At 46.0% G+C, this 26,106-nt stretch overlaps 2 protein-coding genes across 2 annotated transcripts in view; one reads left to right on the plus strand and one right to left on the minus strand.

Annotated features, from left to right (window-relative positions):
• Positions 1-592: 592 nt before the first annotated feature.
• Positions 593-1,417, minus strand: LOC135198239 (protein NYNRIN-like). Its single transcript, XM_064225811.1, has one exon. It carries the CDS (start codon positions 1,415-1,417, stop codon positions 593-595), a length of 825 nt encoding a protein of 274 aa, XP_064081881.1.
• Positions 1,418-6,634: 5,217 nt separating this feature from the next.
• Positions 6,635-26,106, plus strand: part of LOC135198596 (zinc finger protein 25-like) — a 30,348-nt gene continuing 10,876 nt past the window's right edge. The window contains exons 1-2 of the mRNA XM_064226328.1: positions 6,635-6,738; positions 21,592-21,780. Of these exons, the coding sequence (XP_064082398.1) occupies positions 21,603-21,780 (178 nt within the window). The 5' untranslated portion in view covers positions 6,635-6,738; positions 21,592-21,602. The remainder of the gene's footprint in view (positions 6,739-21,591; positions 21,781-26,106) is intronic.

A 26,106-nucleotide genomic window follows, 5' to 3' on the forward strand; every position in this document is an offset into this window, starting at 1 on the left:
GCGGGCAGAAATGTGGTATCCGACCCGCGAGAGAGTAAAAGTGGGTCGGTGATAGCCGATTTGTGTTTCTTGTGAGACATATAACTTAGAATATAAAAGTACACAAAACATGATCTTGTTAGATATATACATTGGTGGAAAGCCCGCTGAACGCTCTCAAGGAGGGAAGTAAGAACAACACGATTGTAGAATTGTATACAGAGGAATTTGCGATAAGGCGTTGTCCTTACAAATACTCCCCCCAAGACAATAATTAGGGCGTAATTGTTTGATTATTTAGTGCTTCTCATCGCTATTTGTGGAAGCGAGCGGGCCGGCGGAGGCGGCCTTGGGTGCGTGAGACCAGCTGCTGTGATAAATCCTCGGCCTCGGAATCCTCTGGGTTTTTTGAGGACGGGATGCCTCCCCTGAGGTGATCCTAGGGGAGTTCGACAGTCTTCCGAGGGCGGCCGTGGCTACGACTGGGTGGTTTGGTGATCAATGGTGTCGCTTCTCGCTGAGGAGGAGGAGTGAGGCTCCCTATAGGATCCGCGTCGGCGTTATTTCACCCATCAGGAAAGCTGGTTTCAGTCGGTCGATTGTAACCCAGTTCTCACGACCATTTATGGATATGAAGTACGCCTTGTAGGTGCATTGGAGGACGTGGAAGGGGCCTCAGTGGGGTCTCGTCAGCGGCATGTGTCGTCCTGATGAAGACGTGTTTGCAGGAGGATAGGGCCTTTGGGAGGAAGTGTTTGGTTCTGTCGGAGAAGGTCTTGATGCAGGGCATGAATTTTCCGGCGGATTCCCAGAGTCTGGTGATGGAGACTGGCAATGGTTCCTCGTATATCTTCTCCGCAGGTGAGGCTTCGCCGTTCGCCTGAGGGGTGGTCAGGAGGACGAGGAGGACCCACAATAGTTGGCTCTTCCAGTCCTCGCTGGTGCAGCGTGCCATTAGGGAAGCCTTGAGAGATCGGTGGAAACCTTTCCATCGTGCCGTTAGCCGCCGGGTTGTAGGCGGTGGTGGTGTGTGTGATGTCCTAATCAGGCGGGCCAAGGTGGTCCACAACTCCGACAGAAAAACAGGTCCGCGGTCCGTCGTGATATCATCCGGCACTCCGAATCGACTGATCCAGCTGGCAAGAAGGGCTTTGGCGCATGCTTTGGTGGTTGCCTCCGAGATCGGCGTCGCCTCAGGCCATCTGTTGGAGCAGTCGATTATCGTCAGGAGGTATCTGGTGCCTTCAGACGGGGGCAGGGGACCCACGACGGTTACGTGAATGTGGTCAAATCTTCGCTTCGGCTGCGGGAACTCCCCTACGCCCAATTCTGTGTGCAAGCTTACTTTACTTGATTGGCACGGAACGCAGGTCCTGGCCCACTCGAGGGAGTCCTTCTGAATTCCGTGCCAGATGAACTTCTCCGTCAGGAGGCGCATCGTTATCTGGCCCGAGGGGTGCGAGAGTCCGTGTATGATGTTGAATACGGCTCTCCTTCAGGAGGCTGGAATCAGCGGGCGCGGGCGACCCGTGCTGATGTCGCAGAGGAGCGTCGTGCCTGCGGGTCCGAAAGGCACGTCCTCTCACTTGAGGGAGGTGGTGGCTGTGCAATATGCGGCAGTCTCCGGGTCGGCGGCCTGTTCCCGGGTGAGGTCTTCGTAATTGATCCCAAGGTGCACGGCGTTGATCTCTATCCTCGAGAGGGCGTCAGCCACGGGGTTCTTCTCGCCGGGGACGTAATGGATGGTGCAGCCGAACTCAGCGATGGCTGCCAGGTGCCTCTGTTGTCTCGCTGACCAGGCGTCGCCTGCCTTGGTGAAGGCGTGCACCATGGGGCCGTGGTCTGTCCTGATAGTGAAGGGGGCGCCCTCGAGGAGGTAGCAGAAGTGGCGCACTACTTGGTACACCGCCAGGAGCTCGCGGTCGAATGTGCTGTATCTCGTCTCGGCGGGCGACAGTTTTTTACTGTAGAAGGCAAGCGGCTGGGAACCGCCCTGGACCATCTGCTCGAGGACGGCCCCGCAGGTGACGTTGCTGGCGTCAGTGGTGAGGCGTAAGGGCACAGCGGGGTCCTGGTGGGACAAGGTTGCGGTTCTGGTGAGGGCCATCTTCGTGTCGTGGGAGGCCTGCACTTGTTCTGCTTCTTTGGTTTGCCCTTCAGGACCTGTGTTAGAGGGGACATGGTGCAGGCGACACGGGGATGAACCGGCAGTAGTAATTCACAATTCCGATGAATTCTTGCAGGGCCTTGACTGTAGTTGGGGTCGGAAATGTCTGCACTGCGTCTACCTTCAAGGCCATGGGGCACACGCCTGCTGCAGAGATCTCGTGTCCGAGGAAGTCCACCATCTCGGCACCGAAGGTGCCCTTGTCGAATCGGACGACCAGCCCGTTTTCCTGGAGGCGTTTCAGAACCGCTCGGACATGGTGTAGGTGCCCCTCCAGGAACCTGGAAAAGATCAAAATATCGTCGACGTAGCAGATGCAGAAGGGCAGGTCCCCCAGGATGCTGTCCATTAGGCGCTGGAAGGTGGCCCCTGCGTTTCTCAGGCCGAAGGTGGAGTAATGGAAGATGTAGGAGCCAAAGGGCGTGATGATGGCGGTCTTGGGAACGTCCTCAGGATGCACCGGAACTTGAAAATAAGATTTTAAAAGGTCCATTTTTGTGAAGATTTTTGCTCCATGGAGTACCCCAGTCAAGTCCTGCATGTTTGGCAAGGGGTAGTGATCGGGGATCGTAGCAAGGTTGAGTCTCCTGTAGTCTCCGCATGGCCTCCAGCTGCCGTCAGATTTCCGTACCATGTGGAGGGACGAAGCCTAAGGACTTGATGCTTTCCAGCAGATACCCATTCGTTCCATTTCCGAGAACGCCCTTTTTGCATCCTGAAGGCGGCCTGGGGGGAGTTGTCGGAACTTTGCGTGCGTCAGGGGCCCCGTAGTGGTGATGTGGTGGAATATTCTGTGCTTGGGCGGTGTCCCAGCTACCTGACGAAGTTCCGGTTTGAAAACTTCGGGAAATTCCTGCAGGAGGTTGCCGTACTTGTGGGGGGCGATAGTGCAAATTGTGGGGGCGCCTGGGCCAGCTGCGAGTGGTAGGGAACGGCGTGTCCCCGTGTCGAGGAGGCGTTTGCGACCCACGTCAACCAGGAGGCCGTTATGCACCAGGAAATCCACCCCAATTAGTGGAATCCTGACGTCTGCGATGGTGAAACGCCAGTCGTAGTTGCGCCCCAAGATGGATATTTCGAGGGACTTCGTGCCGCAGGAGTGGATGGGGGTCCGGTTTGCGGTGATGACTGACGAGGGCAGTTGGGTTGTCAGGCCCGCGGCTGTGGTCCTTTCCTGACAGTGGGAATATCGAGTGCATCGCCCCGGTGTCCACCAGCATCCTCCAACCGGAGATTACGTCGCGGACATAAAATCCTATGGGCGACTTTGATTTTGTCTGCCGTCGCCGTTTTTTGGCTGCTGGAAGGTGCAGGGTCTTTCGTATTATCTCCTGGAGTACCTTCCGAACTTCCGGTGGTAGTGGCACCAGGAGTTTTCTTCCCGCTGCGGGTGGGAGGACTTCATCTGGGTCACGGCACCGATCTCCTGCGTTGGGTCGTCTTCTTCTTTTCCCTTCTCTGCGGCTAGGCACACGGAAGATCGGGGAGCGGCGAGCTTTGCAGTCTTGTTCGACAGTGTCAGCTTTTTAGCTTTCTCCACAAGTTCGTTGTCGGGGAGGGTGTATGTGTCTGTTAGCTGTCCACGGACATCTGGCTTGAGTTGCCGCAGGAATATTTCGCGGCCCAGGCAGATTTCCATCTTCTTCCCGTCGGGACCTACTTCGGGCAGGCGGAGGGGGCCCGTCACCGTGTCCCAGGCATCCTGTGGGTCGGTGCCTTGCATCGGGTTTGTACCTAGGTCGAGGGCGTGGGCGGCTTTCTCTGCGATGGGAGTGGAGTAGGCTGTTACAGGTTTGGTCTGTGCCCGACCGGTCAGCCAGAGGGTTATTCGGTTAATACCTCTGTCGGGAGGACTGACATGATGAGGTCAGCCTGCAGTACCTTGTCCGAGAGTCCCACGACTCGGAATTGCCCTTCAGCTCGGATGAACCAGGCGGTTGGGTTTGCTGTTGTGAAGGGGGGAAGCTTGACAGCTTGAGCAGCAGCTGTGTGCGAGGCTGCCGTTGAGGCAGAGGAGGCTTGGGTGTCTCGCGCGGAACTGTCTGCGTCCATTGTCCACTTTCACAGAACGGTCGACAGGAGTCGTAAATGGCGGGCCAAACCATTTGAGGAATGCCTGAACATACCTGGGGAAGGTATGTTGTATTTAGTCCGTTAGAGGCATTGGTTTTTCCATGGTAGGAGCTTTCAGAGATGTAAACTGAGGCGCCGTGTGAGTTTGCTAAAGATCTCTGAAGGTGAGCGTCGGTAGTTAGTCCCTTAATGGCTTAGCCAAAACCGCTTGGGTCACCGTCCAAACCGGGAGGTCACCAGTTGTGAGGTGTGAACAAAGAGGCAGGTAAAAATGTAAAGATCTTTATTACAGGTAAGGAAATTCAAATATACAGCGTGCGGGCAGAAATGTAATATCCGACCCACGAGAGAGTAAAAGTGGGTCAGCGATGGCCGATTTGTGTTTCTTGCAAGACATATCACTTAGAATATAAAAGTACACAAAACATGATCTTGTAAGATATATACATTGGCGGAAAGCCCGCTGAGCGCTCTCAAGGAGGGAAGTAAGAACAACACGATTGTAGAATTATATACAGAGGAATTTGCGATAAGGCGTTGTCCTTACAGACAATCATTGCACTGCATTCGGAGCAAGTTCCTGTTGGAGAGATATCAAGAAAGCTTAATATACCAGAGAGAATCATACATAGATGAATTAAATTGTTTAGAGAATGGCAAAGTTTAGAACATGGGCTTAGAGGCGGAACTCCTTGAAGCACCACAAGAGAGCAAGACAATACAGTAGTGTAAATGTTTGTGAGTAACATTCATTTGTGAATTTTGAATTCTAGCTCGTCACGATATTGCTGAACCAGGAATCATGACTAGCTCTACGCCTATGACTGGTGTCTGATGAATACTTTATATGGGGAGGCCAGAAGAGATTTTTAAAAATACACTTGAAATCTTAGATAGGTGTCTAATGAATAAGTCTAATGAATAAGCAAACTTACCTTTGATGGATGAGAGATTCAGTTAGGCTTACTCTTTTTGTTTTGTTTTTTACCGGTGGTCAGGGAATACCACGGATAGGGAGGGAAACAGATTCAAGATGCATGCATTTTTTTTCTTCAAAACTTAAAGAATACATTTTATTGGGAGATACTTTATTGATATCATCCTATTCCCTCCATCACTCCTATACGCCACCTCTGCTCTCTTCCACATCTCAGGTGACTTGATCCAACTTCTCGCTAAATGAGTATTCATTCACATTACGTATCTGAAAGAGTAGTATACTGCTGAAAATAGACTTAGGCTAATCATGTGAAAATCAGAAGTCAAATTTAGGCCTACTGAATGTGTCATGCAAACTATTTTATTGATCAAAAGACAAAATTAGTTTAATTAAACATCGTTATTAAAGAATGTTAATGCCTTAAGGTAGTATTTATTGGCTGTAGGAGATGAAATGACAACACCCCAGTGCAGTACGATACGTTGGGTCAAGACTCGAGCGGCAGCAAAACCGACTTCAAACTGCTTATGCTGTCACGAAGCTAGAATTGAGAATAAAATTAGAATTCGTTGACCCATCAGTATATACTTTCCTCACTTTGCAAAATAATTATCTTTAATACGTTGAATAAGTCTACTCAATTCTAATGTAATTCATTTCAAGTATAGCACCTTTGAAAGGAAATATTATTTATTGTTAAGAACGAACAATGAGTTAAGAAACTACGCAAATTCTTCCTTGGCTGACTGTACTATTAAACAAAGTAAAGCTTTAGACATTTAAAGTTTGATATTGTAAGTAACAGGGGAATACAATGTCAATTTAAATAATGAAAACTGTTTCAAGTCAAGTAGCTCGATCTGCACCAAACAGAACAGCTGTGACGGCAACTGTGTTAATTAGGGCTCCTTTTCGATCCCTCTTAGATGCAAATATGTTTTCAGGGGTTTGCATGTTCGTGCATATATGATAATGTACCCATATGTATCAATCCTCTTGACTTTATTTCAACTAATAGTGAAACTAATCAAGATTTATAATGTGTGTTCATTTGCCCGATGACATTCTCGTTGTGTAGATTATAATTATGGTGTTGCAAATGTTTGCAACGTATTTTTATAACCCAACTTTTAAGAAACTAGCAGGAAATTCCTAATATTCAATATATTTTCAGCTAGAGATTGCCTTTTATTGTATTTCATTGGAGTAATCCAAATTCCTTATTTAACTGCAGCGAAGAGAAACAACATCCTCGATCATATCGTTCGAAATGCCCCAGGAAGTTATTTCAAACGAAGTTTCACCAAATTTGCTCCTTCCGTGTTACCAAAATTTACTTTCTACCACAAAGGCGCAGGGCTTTTTTCTTTCTTTCTTTCTTTTTGCTTGCATTTTTTTTTTTTTTTTTGCAAACATGAAAGAATGATATAGACATCCACGGGGAGCACCGTAGGTTTGGCGCTCCGAACCGTAGAGACTGTGCCATCTATCGTCAGATAGAGAAACTACTCGATGTAAACAAAGCTAGAAATATCGACCGGAGAATATACAGACCTTTTGCCTAGCTATCCGGTGCCTCGTAAGCCTAATTTTATAATTTTATTTATCTTTAAGGCTAAATATTATACAGAAATTGGTGTTTCTTCGTAGAAATGTTATTTTTGTGTTAGTGTGGGAAGTTAAACGCTCTCTATAAGCCAGTATAGGCTGGGATAGCAAGCTAAATGCTAGGCACAACAGTTCAAGCTGATTTCCTTGAACTGAAAAAAACTGAAGTATTGAGTATCGTTTGGCTATTTATGGCCATAATAATCGTATCCTTACTCATATGAATATTATAGCTTACAATACTGCAGGCATAGGTGTAAAATTAGAAGTCTGATCATTAATTGTGGTGGGTTAACCTAGCCCATTGATAGACTGAATCTGGCCATCCTTCCCCTCCCCATCAGAGTTTAAGGGCCTATGGAGAAATAAGCTATCGAGCCAAGCATACCCTTAGGGAATAAGGTACATTTTTACTTTAATACCGGCGACACTCATGAACAGCTTGCTTACCTAGTAGTACCATCCTTATGGAGATACCTAAACATTAAAACAAAAGGGTAAATGACTGAATGGCGACACGGTGGCCACCTTTCTGAAAAAGTTCTTTAACCCGTTCAATGACCCAGGATAAACCTCAGTCAAGAGCTAGCGTCCGTCGAACCAACGCTTTGAGACCTCTACTTTCCATTTGAAGTAGGGTAAACAAAAGCATTGAGTCCGTCTTACTCAAGAAGAATAATCTTTTTCACTGATATTTAATTGAAGAAACAACAATGCAATTGCATCTTTGGACATACCATTCAAAAGATTGAAGTTATAGTGGAAGTATGAGACATCTTAATCCTGGGGTTATGGTTTGAACAGAAATGCATTTACCTTGAATCAGTGGTTTTATCCTTACTGCCATCAGAACAGTGCTTAATTGAATGTACAGTGGAACCTCTACATACGAAAGTCCCAATGTACAAAAAATTCAGTTTACGAAAGGAAAGATGAAGATTTTTTTGCTTCTGTGTACGAAAATAATTTAGGTTGCGAAAGGGTAAAGTCTGAGATTTGCCCAGGCCGCCGAGAACAATTTTAAAACTGGTGCGTCGCCAACTCAGTAGACTCACCACCATCCTCCTGCTCTCCTATTGGTCAGCATCTGTCCCATCATGCCTCTTATGTAAAGGTGTTCCTTGACCATTTTTTGCAGGAGCGTTATCGTAAACACATGGAATTCGTTTGTTCACATATATTTTGTTTGTTAACGTAAATTCATGTTAGTGATTTCTCGTGTTGTGTGTGAACTTAATTACTTACGTTATTAGCCATGGGTCCCAAGAATGTTGCTGAAGTTCACGGAAAGAAGAGGATGTTTTCTATGGAGACAAAGATGGAGATAATCAAGAAGTGTTAATGTTTTCTGCCATTTGTTAATGTGTTTTGTAAAGTGTAGTGTTAATGTTTTCTGCCAATTTTTAATGCGTTTCGTAAAGTTAAGTGTTCATGTTTTCTGCCATTTGTCCTCCCCCTCTGTCGCCACTTTCGGACATCACCTCACTCAAAAGGTAAGGTTCCACATTTTACTACATACGTATGTACATGTACACAGTATTTTTTGTACCCTGTACACTAATACACATTATTTACAGGTACAGTAACGGTTAGGTCAAGTATTGAATGGTCCAAATTGTTGTATTTCATCGTTTATTGGTCAGTTTAGCTTTTATTATAAAATTTACTGTGGTGTTTTTGTAGGGCTTGGAACGAATTAGGCAATTTACATGTAAAACGTAGGTAGTTCTAGATACAAAAAAATCAGGTTACAAAGGCCGCTTCGGAACGGATTAATTTTGTAACCTGAGGCACTACTGTAATCATACACATTTTGTTCTTAATTCACTTTAAATTCCACTTGAAATACATTGAGAGTATGTTGACAGCGAAGTTGTGGCGGGAACAAATTTCCAGCCTTGTCGTACATCTGGCTGATGAAAACCATCACTGAGCAGATGATAGATTATTGTATTGTTTATGACAAAAATTTTTGTATTTTTTTCATAGCAATTTTCGTTAATTAAGTTTAGGGAGAACAACCGACCGGACTAGTGGATCCAGTTTCCACTGCGTTTGGATCCACCTTCTGAAAAAGTACTTTAACACGTCCTTACACTGGAGATGGGCTCCAGTCACGAGTTGTTGGTGGTGAGAGCAAGAGCTCGAGACCTCTGCTTCCCTTTCGAAGTAAGTATTAAGGTCATATTTTAAGATTAAACAGAGGTTAATGAAAGTTTGGCTCTACACAGTGCACACATACCTCCATGATGCTTTTGAAATTTTTACTTACAACTATGAATAATTAGAAGATTGACGCCATCTCGATGTTTGCGGAGTCATGTGTCAATAAATTTCCCATTCCTTGTGCTAAATCCGCACACCACTTGTACCTGTAGACGCTGGGGCACTTTCTTCACACAAATCGTAAACAAAAACACCAACCACGGCTTATCAAGGAAACTACGATTTTATGGTAGAAGAAGAAGACGAAGCGTGCACTAGATAATTATTTAAATAAATAGTTGAATGGCAGTATAAGATCATAAATTGAATAAATTTTTTACATATTCATGATTATTAATTTGAAAATACGTATTCGTTGTTGAGAAAGTAAATAGATTACTAACTCAAATATTAACAGTTTTGCTGTGAACAGTACCTATGGCGTTCTTCGCGCTCTTCTATTCTTTATCAGTGTTGCCAATTGGTATGTGTTTACCCTCCAAACTGGGTATAAGACTTACACAAAACCGGGGAAATAAGTGAAATTAGCGTATCTATTTGTATTATATATACATAGAACAATTTTATCATTATTGCATTACTATGACTACTACAATTCATGGAAACAGTTTGTAAATGCATCGGCGTATGTGTAAAGCCCCACTAAATTGGCAATGATGAGTCATTTTGCCATCTGCTCGTATCTACTTTAGACATATTTGTAATTTTTGGGGGTTAATTTGGTCGCAAAAAAAGGATAATAGACATGAATTAAATAAACATTTTGAAGTAACAAAGTAAAGTTAAACTAAATAATGAGTAAAGTAAACAATTAAGGGAATAAAGCTTCGCACCTCATAAACCGTGTAGTCGTGTGCTGCCTGCAACTGTGTTTGTGGAGTGAGCACTTAGGAACCAGGTACCGCAACGTAGTTCAAGTGCAATTTGGAGTGAATTAAGACCAAAACATGTATAATTACAATCAAATAAGCACTGTGGAGTTTCAGGTGTAATGGCAGTAAGGATAGAACCACCGATTACAAGATAAAAATGAATTTCAGTTCAAACCATGACCCCGGGAATAAGAAGTGTCATACTTTCACTAATATAGGCAACTAAATGTTGTTTTATTGTGCTGATTACAACTGCAGTCTTGAGTAAGATCAATAAACGTTACATATACAGTAGTGCCTCAGGTTACGAAATTAATCCGTCCCGAAGCAGCGTTTGTAACCTGATTTTTTCGTGTCCAGAACTACGTTTTACATGTAAATTGCCTTATTCGTTCGAAGCCATTAAAAAACACCACAGTAAATTTTATGTTAAAGCTAAATTGACCAATAAACGATGAAATACAACAATTTGGACCATTCAATACCTAAGCTAACCATTACTGTACCTGTAAATACAGTGTATTAGTGTACAGGGTACAAGAAATACTGTTCGTACACGTACGTATGTAGTAAAATGTAGAACCTTACCTTTCAAGTGAGGGGATGTCCGAAAGTGCAAGCGTAAGCCTGTCTTTCATAGGCATATGTCCGGGTAGCTTCTTCTCATCCTCCGTGATGTACCTTCGACGAGGCATTTTTTTCCAAAAAAGGCCGGTCTTGTCACAGTTGAAGACTTGCTGAGAACTGTAGCTTTCCTTGATTGTCATCTCGTCGAATGTCTTAACAAAGGCTTGGGCTGCTTTCGTGTCCAAGCTGGCAGCCTCCCCATGCCACACCACCGAATGGATGCCAGTCTGTTTATGAAATTCCTCAAACCTACCCCAAGAAGCCTTGAAGTCTGGGGTTGCCTTCGATGTCCCTTCTCCTGCGTCGTCTTCGGCCTGAGCACTCAGATCACCAAAAATGGCACTGGGCTTCTGGCAGATTGCCGTCTCTGTTATCGTATCGCCAGTGATTTCCTTGTCCTTAATCCATACGAAAAGCTGCCTCTCCATCTCATCATGCACGTGACTCTTCTTGTTGGAAAAAATAATCACGCCCTTGGAAGGTGTAGCTGCTTTGATGGCTTCCTTCTGCTTAAGGATGGTGCCTATCGTCAACAGGTTTTGGCCATATTCCTTAGTGATCACACTCAACCGCATGCCAGCCTCATACTTCTTGATTATCTCCATCTTCGTCTCCATAGAAAGCATCCTCTTCTTTCCGTGAACTTCAGCAACATTCTTGGGACCCATGGCTAATAACGTAAGTAATAAAGTTCACACACAACACAATAAAGTAACTTACAGTACATCGAAAGGTAAATCACTAATACAAATTTACGTTAACGAATGAACTCTACGTGAACGAACGAATTCCACGTGTGTACAATAACGCTGCCGAAACGAAATGGTCGAGGAACTCCCTTATGTAGATGCATGATGGGATAGATGCTGACCAATAGGAGAGCAGGATCTTACAGCGTTAACTAGCATCAGGAACCAATGGGAGAGCGGGAGGATGGTGGCGAGTCTACTGAGTTGGCGGCGCGCCAGTTATAAAATTGTTCTTGGTGGCCTGGGCGAATCTTGGACTTTACAGTACACCCTTTTGCGACCTGAATTATTTTCGTGCACAGAAGCAAAAAAATCTTCGTCTTGCCTTTGGATGGATCCACTGCGGTGTTTCCCCCATATTACTGTTTTGACTTTTTATTTTTAATAATTATACCTGTGCCTGAAATAAATGTAACCTTTAATGTTTGCATGCTAGGAATAGCAAAGTTTCATTGCTAATTTAGTGGAGCTTCACACATATGCCGATGCATTTACAAACTGTTTCCGTGAATTCTAGCTGTCATAGTAATGCAATTATTCAACTATTCAGTGAACAACAAAGCAGTTGCGAATTAAGTCTTGATAAGAGTTATTTTGCTTGGTAGAAGCCCTAAGGAATACTACATACATGGCCAGAACTGTTGTTGATGTTAATGGAATTTTTTTCTATTGTGTATTACCTAGTTTGCTAGATGTTTTTATATAGGCAGAAATTGCACTAAGGAATAGTAACATAACCTCTTATCTCACAAAATATTTTGTTCATGAAACTTACCTGTCAGATATATATATAGCTGTATTCTCCGACGTCCGACAGAATTTCAAAACTCCCGGCACACGCAGTGGGTGGCCAGGTGGTTAGTACCCATTCCCGCCGCTGGGAGGCGGATATCAGGAATCATTCCCATTTTCTATCCAGATTTTTCTCTGTCGCCGGTCGGTAAACAACTGTTTACAGACCTCCGCCTAGGATTTTGAAACTTCTTGTGCTAACTTGAGTATTCTGATTGACTTTTGGTTTTGATTTGGCTTGTTGGCTTGGCATACGTGATAGTGGATTTGATTTGGATTTGGCTTTGACTTTTCTTTGATTACGATGTCTGGATCTAGCTCTGCTAGCTTCAGGGTGTGTAAGGTACAGGAATGTAAGGTGAGGTTGCCGAAAGCTTCGGTAGACCCGCATTCGGTGTGCTCGAAATGTCGTAGTCATGTATGTATGTTGAATGATAGATGCATCGAGTGTGAGCAGTTGACTGAAATTGAATGGAAAGCATATGATTCTTACGTGAAAAAGCTTGAGCGTGATAGAATCAGGAGGTCTTCCTCTAGAAGTGCTTCAGTGAATAGAAGTCAAGGTAGAATTGTATCTCCATTAAATCCTCCTGTAGATGTAATTCAACCTAATCCTGTTGTATTGCCTCCGAACAATCAGGAAGTGTCTGCAGAAGGAAGCGTATTATCTACGATCATGGAGTCGATTCGCGCCTTGGAATCTAAAGTGATTGCTCTACAATCAAATATGAATTGCAATAAAAGTGTTAGTGCATCTAGTGTTGTGGAGGGGGCGTCAGATCGGTCCCATAATGCCTCTAGGCCTAGGCCCCTGCCGGACTCCCAGGCCTTAGGGAGAGGGCAAGCCGAAAGCCGAAGGAGGGTTACGGGATCTAATGACCGGTCTGACGTCCCTTCGGCAGAAACTGAGGACGAATCTCAGGCTGCCGGTGTTCGTGCACGGGCACGGATACTTAAAGAGTGCTTCTCTTCTTCCGAGACTTCCTCTCCTCGCCGAGGTTGGGACTCTCGGAAGACCTCTCATGGGGAGAGCGGCAGGGGCGCAAGGTGTCGCACAGGCAGCCATCGCCCTCGTCGCCCTTGTCGCCCTCGTCGCCCTCTTAAGAGAGGTTTCAGAGAAGAGGACGCTTCACGTCCTTCTGATCAGTACGTAGATTCATCACCTGAAGATTTTGAAGCTTTTCCGCCACAGAAAAGGAACAAGACTTCATCAGGGGAGGACTCTTTCGAGCGTCCAAGTCGCTCTAAGCATGTTCCTGAGTTGAAGGAAAGGGCATCCCCTCGGCCCGCCCATCTTCCTCGCACAGGATGAGTCCTTCTCCTGATCGAGAACTTTCCCCATCAAGGAAAATGCTTTGGGAAATGCAGAAACAGTTAGCTTCCTATTTTGAGAAAAAGGAGGCAGAACCTAGTCATCGGAGGAAGGATAGGTGGCTGCCTGTTAAGAGGACTAGGCAGTCCCCGGCGGCTCCTTCTCCGCGTTTTTCGGCCTTTGAGTCTCCTCCTAGTAGCCAGATGCATTAGAGAACGTGATTACGTTCCTCAATAAAGGGCGTCTAGGAGAGACGAATTTGACAGAGACGTGAGTTGCCGCACAGGCGGCCGGCGTCTTTGTCAAAAGGCCGAGAACGCTCAAGGATCCATGACGGAAGTTCAAGCTTTGCATGATGATAATCACGCTCGGCGTCTTAAGCAACGAAGCGCTTACCAGGACGCTCGAGAAGACGCTTTTCAAGAGACGCTCGCCGGACGCTCGCCAGGACGCGTCGAGAAGGCTTTTCAAGACGCGCGGGACGCTCGCCAGGACGCTCGAGCTGACGCTGTTCAGGACGCACGGCGTCCTCACATCAGGACACGCAGCAGGACGCTTCTCAGTACGTGCGGCGCCTTACATATCGGGACGCTTGCCAGGACGATCAACAGTTGAGTCCGAAGCGTCAGGATATTTCACATGTTAAAGTGTCGAAGTCATCGCGATCTTTGAAGGGCGCTGATGACCGAGAGAAGGATTCTTCTAGTGATCTCTGCCCTACGGATGATGACGAACCAAATGCGTCAACGACTTCAGACTATAAGACTTTGACGGATTTACTTAAGAAATTGTTCCCAGACAATTTTCAAGCGCCCGTTCCTTGCTCTCCACCTTCACAATTTGCCTCATCGAAGGCCAGGAAGGCTCCTGGCTTCGTTAAGATGGCCACTTCGCTCTCTGCGAAGAGAGCGTTTAAGAGAGTCCAGGATTGGATGGATTCAAGGAAGGTTAAAGGGAAGACTTCGTTTGCACTTCCTCCATCTAGACTGAGAGCGGGGATCTGGTACGAAACAGGAGAAGAGGCAGGATTGAAAGCACCGTCTTCTTCTCAAGGAGATTTCGCCAATTTGGTGGACGCTCCAAGGAGGTCTTATTTGTCATCGGCTAAGGTTTCCTGGACAATGACGGAGACAGATCATCACCTCAAGGGGTTATTTAAGACGCTAGAAGTGTTTAACTTTTTAGATTGGTGCCTCGGGGCTTTGGATGTACAATCGAGGAGTCAAGACTCGATTTCGCTGGAAGAGCTTTCGAGTGTATTAGCTTGTATGGATAGAGCAGTAAGGGATGGCTCTGATGAGTTAGCATCTCATTTTGCTACAGGTCTGCTAAAGAAGAGAGCTCTCTATTGTAGTTTTGCGGCGAAAGCAGTTTCTCCCGCTCAGAAAGCGGAGTTATTATTCGCCCCCTTCTCTACGCACCTATTTCCGCAGTCCATGATTAAGGATCTGTCGGTAAACTTGCAAGAGAAAGCAACAAGGGACCTCTTGACTCAATCTTCCAGACGACCTACTCCTCAGGCTTCTACTTCAACAGCTCCAGCACCCAAGAAGAAATTTAAGCCCTTTCGTGGAGCACCTTCCTCTAGAGGTTCTTCGAGAGGAAGGGGGTCCTTTAGAGGTAAGATCTCTTCTATCAAGAAGGGAAAAAATTGACATTTCTGCCCTTCAGGCACCTGTAGGTGCGAGACTCACCTTATTTGCTCAGGCATGGAGGACGATAGGGGCGGACACCTGGACCCTAGATGTGATCGAGAGAGGATACAAGATCCCTTTCCTCTCTGCGCCTCCTTTGAGCACGAAGCCGATAGACCTGTCGCCCGCATACCAGTCAGAGAAGCAACAGATCTTACTCGACCTTCTAGATCAAATGTTGGAAAAGAAGGCCGTAGAAGAAGTCCTAATGCTGGATTCCCCAGGCTTCTACAACAGGTTATTCCTGGTTCCGAAGCAGTCTGGGGGATGGAGACCTGTCCTAGACGTCAGCAGACTGAATATTTTTGTAAAGAAAGAAAAATTCAGGATGGAAACTTCTCAGTCTGTGCTAGGGGCCGCCTTGAGACCAGGGGATTGGATGGTGTCGTTGGACCTACAAGACGCTTATTTCCACGTCCCGATCCATCCTCAATCAAGGAAGTTCCTGAGGTTCGTCTTAAAAGGGCAGGTCTTCCAGTTCAGGGCTCTTTGCTTCGGTCTGAGTACGGCGCCGATGGTTTTTACTTTCCTCATGCGGAATGTAGCGAAATGGCTTCACCTATCGAAGATAAGAGTCTCGCTTTACCTGGACGACTGGCTAATCAAGTCGTCTTCGAAGTCAAGGTGCCTGGAGGACCTTCAGACGACATTGCAGCTGACGAAGGCCCTGGGCCTTATAGTCAATTACGAGAAGTCCCATCTGATCCCCACGCAGTCCATCGTGTATCTGGGGATTCAGATGGATTCAGCGGCTTTTCAAGCTTTTCCATCAAAGGAACGTCAGCAGAAATGCTTAGAGAAAGTGTCAGCCTTCTTAGGGAAAGAAACATGCTCGGTGAAGGAATGGATGAGTCTGCTGGGAACCATTTCTTCACTGGAGAAGTTTGTTTCCCTGGGGAGGTTGCACCTCAGGCCACTCCAGTTTTTTATGGCAGAAAACTGGAAAGACAAAAAGAATCTAGACTCGACTTTGATTATCTCAAAAGCGGTCAAGGATCAACTGAAGTGGTGGCAAGATCCGATCAAACTCTCGGAAGGAATGTCCCTCAACCTTTTGAGCCCCGACCTAGTGTTGTTCTCAGACGCCTCCATGGTGGGCTGGGGAGCAACACTAGGCAAGGAGGAAGTGTCAGGCCTCTGGAGAGGGGAACATAGGTCCTGGCACATAAAAAACTTAAAAGAGTTGGAGGCCATTCGGTTGGCTCTTCAATTCTTCGAAGAACGATTGGTGGGCCGAGTTGTCCAGATCAACTCGGACAACACTACGGCTCTCGCTTACATCAAAAAGCAGGGGGGGACACACTCTCGATCACTGTTCATGATAGCGAGAGACATCCTTCTATGGGCGAAAGCTCGAAACATAGTGATCCTAACAAGGTTCATTTCAGGAATACAAAATGTTCGAGCGGATCTTTTAAGCCGTCAACATCAGATGCTTCCCACAGAATGGACCCTACATCTAGAGGTTTTGTACAAGAAACTTACCCAGCAGATATATACTTAGCTATAGACTCGGTCGTCCCGACAGAATTTCAAAACTCGCGGCACACGCGACAGGTAGGTCAGGTGATCCACCATTCCCGCCGCTGGGTGGCGGGGTCTGGAACTATTCCCGTTTTCTAAGCCATAATTTTGTACATGAACTTTCCTGTCAGACATATACTTAGCTTACGTCTCTGACGTCACGACAGAATTCAAAACTCGCGGCTAACGCGACAGGTAGGTCAGGTGATCTACCTTACCCGCCGCTGGGAAGCGGGTGTAAGAACCAACATACCTTTCTTGCCAGATTTTTTCTGTCGTCGGTGTCGACCACACCTGTTGTCGGTACCTCTTGACAGTTGGATTCTTTTCTCGTTTTCGCCCTGGATTGTTTCTACGGTACGGACTTTTGGTGAAGTACCCGATCTTTTGGCCTGGCATTCGCGATTTGTGGACAGTTATTGGACTTTTCTTTGGATTTTTCTTGGATTCATGATGTCTGATGTTGATACTAAGAAAACTGCTATGTTTAGAGTTTGTTGTATGACTGAGTGTAAGGTGAGGCTATCGAAAGCTGCGGTAGACCCTCACACGGTATGTTTGAAGTGTAGAGGGAATGAATGCACCTTTAATAATCCTTGTAATGAATGTGAAAAGCTGAATGAGGATGAATGGAAGTCTTTGTCTTCCTACTTGAGGAAGCTTGAAAAGGATAAAGTTAGGAAAGCTTCTTCCAGGAGCAGTAGTAGATCTCGTATTAGCGAGTTGGATATAGATAATCCTATTTTAGAAGTAGCTCCTTTGTCAGTTTCAGCTCCTGCTCCCTGCACCGAAGCCGAAGATGCGCCTTCGGAAGTGGCCTCCATGAAAGCCACCATTCGCAGTATGGAGAGGAAAATCAAACAATTAGAAGGTAAGAGTGATTCCAATAGTGATTTGTGCAGTGAACCCAGTGCAGTGGAGGGTGCGTCTGATCGGCTCCCTAATGCTTCCAGGCCTAGACCTCTTCCAGACTCCCAGTCCTAGTGGAGGAGGAAAGTCGAAAGCCGCAGGAAGGTTAGGGAGCATCCCCAACGGTCAGGCGTCCCCTCGGTAGCTCCTGTTGATCGTTCCCAGGCTACCTCGGATCGCTCCAAGAGAGAAATATTGCACCAATGCTTCTCGTCTTCGCCTTCGCCTTCTCCTAAACGAGGATGGAGCTCTTCGGAAGCCTCGCGCCCTTCGAAGAGAGCCTGGAACGCTCCCTGCGCCCGCCCTTCCAGCCCTGAAGTTTTTTCGGAAGAGCCTGAGGTGGAAGCGAAGAAGCGTAAGAGATCTCAGGAGTATCGTTCCCCGAGCGGAGATCGAGCCTCGTCACCTGTTCACGAGTTTGTGAATTCTCCTGCAAGGGTGTTGGCTAACCTTCAGGCGCAGATTTCGGCTCTGGCTGGCTCTCTTTGCGTGTCTTCTCGTCGTAGGAAGGACGTCTCGCTTCCTGTAAAGAAGTCCAGGCTCCCCTCTCCTGACTCTCGCTATTCGACGGAAGCGGCGCACTCACCTGTGCGTTCGGATTCTCGCAGGAGACTTTCTGCTTCGGACAAGATCACTTCTGCGTCCAAGCGCCATTCGCCTGACAGACAGGTTTCTCCTTCGGACAAGGAGCAAACTGCGCGTGGGAGATCTTCACCCTACAGACGCTCTTCTCGAGACAGGATCGCTCCCCTTGACAGGCGCCAAGAGCCTAGTAGGCGCTACTCGCCTCGTAGCCGCTCCTCGTCTCGCCTCCACTCTCCGGTTGACAAGCGCCCTAAATCGGACAGGCGCCCTTCGCTGGACAGGCGCCAAGAGCTTGTTAGGCGCGTTTCTCCTGGCAGGCGCTCTTCTCCTGACTTTCACTCTCCTCGAGTCAGGCGCCGAGAGCCTAGCAGGCGCTTCTCCCCTTGTAGGCGCTCACCTAGTAGGCGCTCGTCGCCAGAGATCCTCTCGCCTCGGTTCAGGCGCCAAGAGCCTGGTAGGCGCTTCTCGTATGGCAGGCGCTGTTCGCCTGGTAGCCGCTCTCCTTTGGATAGGCGCCAAGAGCCTGATAGAAGCTCTTCTTCAAACAGGCGCTCTGCGCCTGACAGCCGACTTACTCCTGTTAGGCTCCAAGAATCTGGGAAACGCACTCCTCCAGACAAGAAGGATGTTGCAAGTAGACACATTTCTGAAGCATTGTCTCCAAGACGTATACGTCTTACTTCCTCTAGAGAGACTTTTAAGAATAGTCGCGCCTCTAAGGATCATGAGGGCTCTTCAGCTCAGGAAGAACAGGACCCCTCAGAAGAAGAAGGACCAAAAGACTCCTCTGTTTCCTCCTATAAGAGGCTGACAGAGTTACTCCTGCAAGAGTTTGGAGATATCCTTTCTCCTGTGGCTCCTCCTTCTCCTCTTTCGTTATTCTCCACTTCGAAGACGTCGAAGGTTTCGTCTTGTGTAAGGATGAAACCTACTGTTTCCATGAAGAAGGCGCTTAGAGGTTTTGGGGAATGGCTCCTTTCTAAGGAAGAGAAAGGGAAGACGGTTTTTTCTTTCCCTCCGTCTAAACTGACTGGCAGATTGGGATTCTGGTACGAATCGGGAGAACCTTTAGGCCTCGCTCTCCCTTCGTCTGCGGACTCGGACTTCTCTTCATTGGTGGATTCTGCTCGTCGTTCCGCCCTCTTGTCCGCCAAGACTACGTGGGGAATGAACGAACTTGACCACCTACTGAAGGGAATGTTCCGAGTCCTGGAAGTTTTCAACTTCCTTGATTGGTCTTTAGGTGTTCTGGCTAATAAGACCCAGACCCCAGATTCTCTGTCTCCTGAAGATCTTAACTGCGTCCTCACTTGCATGGATAAAGCAGTGAGAGACGGATCGAGTGAAGTCTCCTCACTGTTTGGAGCTGGAGTGATTAAGAAACGGTCTGTCTACTGTTCGTTTCTCACGAAGGCAGTGTCACATGCGCAAAGGGCCTCGCTTATGTATGCTCAACTCTCTCCTCTTCTGTTCCCCAACCCGAAGATTATTCAAGATGTCTCGAGTGCCCTTTCAGCTAAGGCTACTCAGGACATGTTAGCCCAGGAGGCCAGGAAACCTCGCTCTGTCTTCCAACCCAAGGCCAAGAAAGAGACTCCTCTGAGACAGGAGCCCTTTCGAGGAGGACCCGCTGTCAGAGCTTCCTCTCGAGCAGTTTATCAGTCGAAGTGGGCTGTCTTCAGGAGATGGTGTAGGAAGAAAGGTATTTCCTCCTCCACGACCTCTGTGAACCAAATTGCTGAGTTCTCCTGCATTTGAGAAATGTGGACAAACTAGCAGTGCCCACAATAAAAGGATACAAGAGTATGCTGTCAGCTGTCTTCCGTCACAGAGGATTAGACCTGACAAATGATAAAGACCTTCACGATCTTTTGAGATCGTTTGAGACAACCAAAGTACTACAACCGAAGGTTCCATCATGGAACCTTGATGTAGTTCTAAGGTTCTTGATGTCGGCTCCCTTTGAACCTCTGCATGCTGCCTCATTGAGAGACACTACTAGAAAGGCGATTTTCCTAACTGCTCTTGCTACAGCAAAAAGGGTTAGTGAAATTCAGGCAATTAGTAAATATGTGGGTTTCAGAGGACACAGTGCAGTGTGTTCCTTGGATCCTAATTTCTTAGCTAAGAATGAGAACCCATCTAACCCCTGGCCAAAAACCTTTGAAATCAAGGGGTTAGCAGAGTTCATCGGACAAGAGCCAGAGAGAGTCCTGTGCCCTGTCAGGGCTCTCAAATTTTATATGCAAAAGACCAAAGAGTTCGTCGGGGTCCTTCTGAAAATCTATGGTGTTCTGTTAAGAGACCCGACTTTCCTATGTCGAAGAATGCACTGGCATTCTTTTTACGAAGCACCATCAGGGAGGCCCATGCGTCCTGCTCGGATGGTGATCTGAAGCTTTTGAAAATAAAAGCCCATGAAGTGAGAGCTGTTGCAACTTCAATGGCATTTCAAAAGAATATGGCACTTAATGATATCATTAGCGCTACTTTTTGGCGAAGCAACTCTGTGTTTGCTTCACATTACCTGCGGGATGTGAAGACGGCATATGAGAACTGCGAGTCGCTAGGACCATACATATCCGCAGAAATGTTGTTGGGGGCAGGGAGCAGCACAAATCCTATCCTATAGAAAAGGGGTAGGTGTGCTTTTTAATTTTGGTGTTGGTTTATGGTTGAAGGGTTAGTTGCTTGAGGCGCTTTCCCTTTCTTTAGCCTAGAAGTTATGGGACTAACTTCGATAGGTTAGGTCAGGTGGTGGTTTTTAGCTTCGTTACCCTCACAGTATGGTCAATATGGTCTAGTCACATTGTGGTCACGCCCCCGTTGACAGATCATCTAGAGCGCACCAACTATACACAGGTCACTACCTTGTTGGCAACTCTAGTAAAGCAAAAGCAGACTTCGGTGACAGTAATCAAGAAGTCAGCTATGCTAACAGGTAAGGAATCAAGATGTCAATCATCTGCACTTGAGGTGTTTCCTAAATCCTTCTATTCTGTCCCTTCCCACCTCCAATGGTGGGATTCAGCTATATATATATCTGACAGGTAAGTTTCATGAACAAAATGTTATTGTCATGATACAATAAAGTTTGTTCATACTTACCTGGCAGATATATATAATTAAAGTACCCACCCACCTCCCCTCAGGGGACAGTGGTATGAAAAATCTGAATAGAAAATGGGAATGATTCCTGATATCCGCCTTCCAGCGGCGGGAATGGGTACTAACCACCTGGCCGCCCACTGCGTGTGCCGGGAGTTTTGAAATTCTGTCGGACGTCGGAGAATACAGCTATATATATATCTGCCAGGTAAGTATGAACAAACTTTATTGTATCATGACAATAACATTTTTATCTTTTAGTAAGAGTTCCGATAAGGGTACTATCAACTATTGTATTTAAAAACCTAAAGATGTAATCCCATATTGTATACTAAATATAAAAATTATACTAAAAAGACAAATCCTTGCTTTTTGTACATGGGGCTTGTATGTAAATGAAAAGTAATAGCTTTTACACCATTTCAGCTTGTGGCCAGATGGCAACAGTTGGAGGTGAGCTGGTTGGAGGTGAATTAGGAGTGGTGTTAGATGACACAACAACTGTTGGGGTGACTTTTGTAGATTCACCATCTTTGGAAACCACAAGCTTGAACGTTGATTCATTGAACAATGATCTTACTGTTTGCCAGTACATACTTCCTCATGATGTCACAGGTATAAACTATATTTTTATTTTGGTATTAAAATCATTGTATAAAAAGCTTATTAGTTCCTTAGCATTTTAAGAGTAACCTGTAGTTCTGAGTAAGTTTCTTAACAATATAGTAATGGCGAGGTAAGTTAGCCAAGGGTCAAGGTTAAAATTATTAACAAATGCCCATATTGTAGAATAAATAGCCTACATGGAACAGATAACTTTTTTATTCAATTGATGCTGAAAAGCAGTTATCTCTGGTCATCTCTTTTCACTTCCTACTCAAAAATCACAAGAGTAATTGCAAATATGCTATGGTGTTGATAATCCAGTGCACTGAAAAACTAATAGATAAGGTCAGTTCATTTATTTATTTTTGAGAGTTGTAGTACTTTCGTTTGGTGTTATTCCTCCTTTGGTTAGTGTCTTGATTTATGCCCTTTGTCCATGGTTTTATATGCTTTCCGTCAGGTCTTCATCCCTCTCTTTCCATTTCTATTGCTTTTCCAACTAATGCTCCTTACTCCTTCATGCCACAAACCCAAACCATCTCTAACTTTTAGGCCTCTGGACACCACATTTCTCAGCAATTTCTTTATCAGTACACTGTAATTATCCCAACATACTCCAGTATTTTATATAAGTAACTTACCAAGTAATTAATAGCTAATATATATCTAACTGGCATGGCAGCTTAAATTTTGAAATTCATGGTAGTGCTTCTATTGTTATAGTGTTGGTGACAAACCTCACTCACTTCCAGGGGAGAATAGGGACAACACAGGTGAAGAGCTCAATTTCTTCCAGCCAGTTAACGACTGAACTTCAGTTTTATTGGGCAACTTTATTTAGAATTTGGTCACTGGATGGTTGTACTACTTGTTCTCCATTTGGTGAAGTACAGTAATATGTATCTCAATCTTATGCAAATTCACAATCGCAACTTTTGATTGGAACCTAATTGATTATCATATGCAAGTTTTTCACACACACAAACGCAAACGCAACATTTTCTAATTCTCGAAGAACCCTGTAAAAGTGTTTATTTTTTATGTAATTTGTAGGTTTTCAAGCATTTATATGTAAATTAAGTAACATTAAATAATAAAAATAATATTTTCTCCTCTCTCTCTCTCTCTCTCTCTCTCTCTTACTGAGATAAGAGAGTTTTTATGGTACATATATGTACACATGTTTATTAATATTTTCAAATAATAAGATTAAATAATAATGATGATAATATTAATAATAATAACAATGATACAGTGTTCCTCCCGTATTCGCGGGGGATGATTACCAGAACGCCCCACAAATAGCTAGAATCCGTGAATAGTTGAAACCCTTATAAATAAAAATGCTTAAAAGTGCCTACACATTTTGTTAGTTAAAACTCAAGAAAAAAACACGGAAAACGTTTATAAGGCAGTCCCCGGGTTGCGACGGGGGTTCCGTTCTTGAGATGCGTCGTAAGCCGGAACATAGCCAAAAATCCTAAGAAAACCTTACTTTTTAAACATCTAACTCACCTGGTAGTTATATATATATATATGTTTACGTCCCTGATGTCACGGCAGAATTTCAAAACTCGCGGCAATCCCTGATTGGGTAGTCAGGTGTACCACCTGTGCGCCCTTTACCCAGGTACCTGGAACCATTCCAACTATTCCTCAGATCTTCCCTGCCACCTTACCGGTGACATCGTTGGAATTTTGCTCGTTTGGCCCGTGTTTTTTCGCAGCTTATTTGATGAAGTACACTTTGGCTTTGGCTTTCGCTTGTTTTTGGATTTGCTTTGGATTTCTCTGACCCTTTTTAGATATTGTTGGTTTGACTCTTGCTTGTTTTGATCTCTCTTTTGGATTTTTCAACATGTCTGACTCTTCTTTGATTGTAGAATGTGTGAGAGGATGTAAGACTCAGCTGCTAAAGCCTCGTTAGATCCACATTCGGTTTGTATGAAATGTAGAGGCAAGAGTTGTGAGTTGGATGATAGATGTGATGAATGTTTAGATTTACCTGATAATAAGTGGATGGAATATTACCGCTATGTGCGAAAGCTTGAAAAGGACAGGATCAGGAGAGCCAAGAGTAGTATGTCTCGCTCTTCTAGAGATAGTCAGGGAGTTGACAGTTCTCTCCCCCTTGCTAATGAGCCTATTGATCCTTCTCCCGTTGTGGTAGTTCCAGATCCCCCTACTGATACAGGTAATGATCCAACTTTAAAGGACATGGTGGCGGCCATTCAAGCCCTTGGTAAAAGTGTAGAATCCCTCGCAAAAGACAGGGAGAAGTTATGGTCAAATGTGAGAGATTTAAGAAACACAAGTGTCAGTGCTAAAATCAGTGCAAGTGCAGTGGAGGTGCGGCCGCTCGGACCTGTCGTGCTCCTAGCCCTATGACCTCTTCCAAGCTCACAAACCCAGTGAGAAGGAAAGTCGACAGGCGAGAGGTTTTAGCTCCCAAGCGTCGTCCTCGAGCGTACCTGTTGACGTTTCCCAGGACGCTCACCCTCGCCATAGGAAAGGTGAGGTAAAATTGTGCTCTTCTTCGTCGGACGATGCAGTTCCCAGACTGGGCTGGCGTCTTATGTCGGAGTCAAGACCCCTCAAAAGAAAATACACTGTTGAGCAGCGTCGTGAAGTGACGCCTCAGGCCCCAGGATGTAGCCATTGGAGCAGCCCGGAGCGCTTCCCTTCCAGCTCCGATGGTAGCTCTCCTGCTAAATACAGACGTAAATTGTCGCACAGGCGGCTGTCTGCTTCGGTAGGAGACAAAAAGATATCGGACGCTTTTCTGCCTTCGGTGCATGCTCCCCCTCCTCCTTCGGATTGGTACTTGTCTCTGAAACGTTTTTCCCAACCCTTACGTAACGTGGAGAGGGAGTTGGATGATGTTGCGGCTTCCCCAGTCTGTCCCCAGCAGCAAGAAGCTCCTCAAATAACTTTGCTTCAAGACATGCAACAGAAACTCTCCTCCCTGATGCAGGTCTGGCAGCCTGCAGCAAAGAAAGATGTCAGTAATCGTCCAGCTCAAGAGGTTCCAAGCGCTGTAAGTCATCCTGAGGAAGCTTTTGACGTGTGTCGCACAGGCGGCGAGCGTCCAGCAGCAAGTGACCTCAAGGTTCGACAGGACAGCAAGCGTCAAAAGATTGGACGCCAGGACGCCCGAGTAGTTTGGACGCCAGGACGCCAGGCGTCAAGAGGTTGGACTCCAGGACGCCAGGCGTCAAGAGGTTGGACGCCAGGACGCCGAGCGTCAAGAGTTTGGACGCCAGGATGCCAGGCGTCAAGAGGTTGGACGCCAGGACGCCGAGCGTCAAGAGTTTCAACTCCAGGATGCCAGGCGTCAAGAAGATAATAAGGAGACGACGACAAGGAAGCAGGACGTCGCTACTTCGGTCTTAGGACAATCAGAAGAAGGGAACGATGATTTCCCCCCTTCTCCTGTTAATTCCGTAGAGGACATTTCCGATGAAGAGGATCGGAAGGAACAGCACCCCTCGTCGGACTTAAAAAGACTCATGAGGTTCTTTACAGAAGTTTTTCCGGAGAACTTTATTCCAGCTGCCCCTCGTCCCCCGCCTTCAGAATTTACTCTAGGGAAGTCGTCAAAGAAGGCCATATTTACGAAGATGGTTTTGTCCCGCTCGTCCAAGAGAGCATTGAAAGTCATGGGGGATTGGATGGAGACTAAGAAGGACCAAGGAAAGACAATATTCTCGTTTCCTCTGGCCAGATTAGCGTCTAGATCGAGTATCTGGTATGAGACTGGAGAAGCTCTCGGCCTGGGAGTTCCTGCCTCTTCCCAGGGGGACTTCTCGAGTCTGGTGGACGCCTCTCGTCGGGTGGCCATGGGAAAGACTAAGGTTTCTTGGTCAGCATCAGAGATGGACCACCTCCTCAAAGGAATATTCAGAGCCTTTGAGGTCTTTAACTTCCTGGACTGGACTCTGGGAGCCTTGGGAAAGAAGATAGAGTCTTTCAAGACCGCTGACACCGAAGAGCTGGTACATCTAATGTCATGTATAGATAAAGCACTTAGAGATGGTTCTAACGAGTTAGCGGCGCTTTTCTCTGGCAGGAATTCTTAAGAAAAGAGCCCAAATTTGTTCTTTCCTTGTTAATGGGGTCATGCCCATTCAGAAATTGGAACTGCTTTATGCACCTCTTTCCACACACCTTTTCCCGCAAGAGTTGGTAAAGGAGATGGTTCTAACGAGTTAGTGGCGCTTTTCTCGGCAGGAATTCTTAAGAAAAGAGCCCAAATTTGTTCTTTCCTTGCTAATGGGGTCATGCCCATTCAGAAATCGGAACTGCTTTATCGCCTCTTTCCGCACGCCTTTTCCC

Source organism: Macrobrachium nipponense, chromosome 22 (assembly GCF_015104395.2).
Source record: "Macrobrachium nipponense isolate FS-2020 chromosome 22, ASM1510439v2, whole genome shotgun sequence".
NCBI lineage: Eukaryota > Metazoa > Arthropoda > Malacostraca > Decapoda > Palaemonidae > Macrobrachium > Macrobrachium nipponense.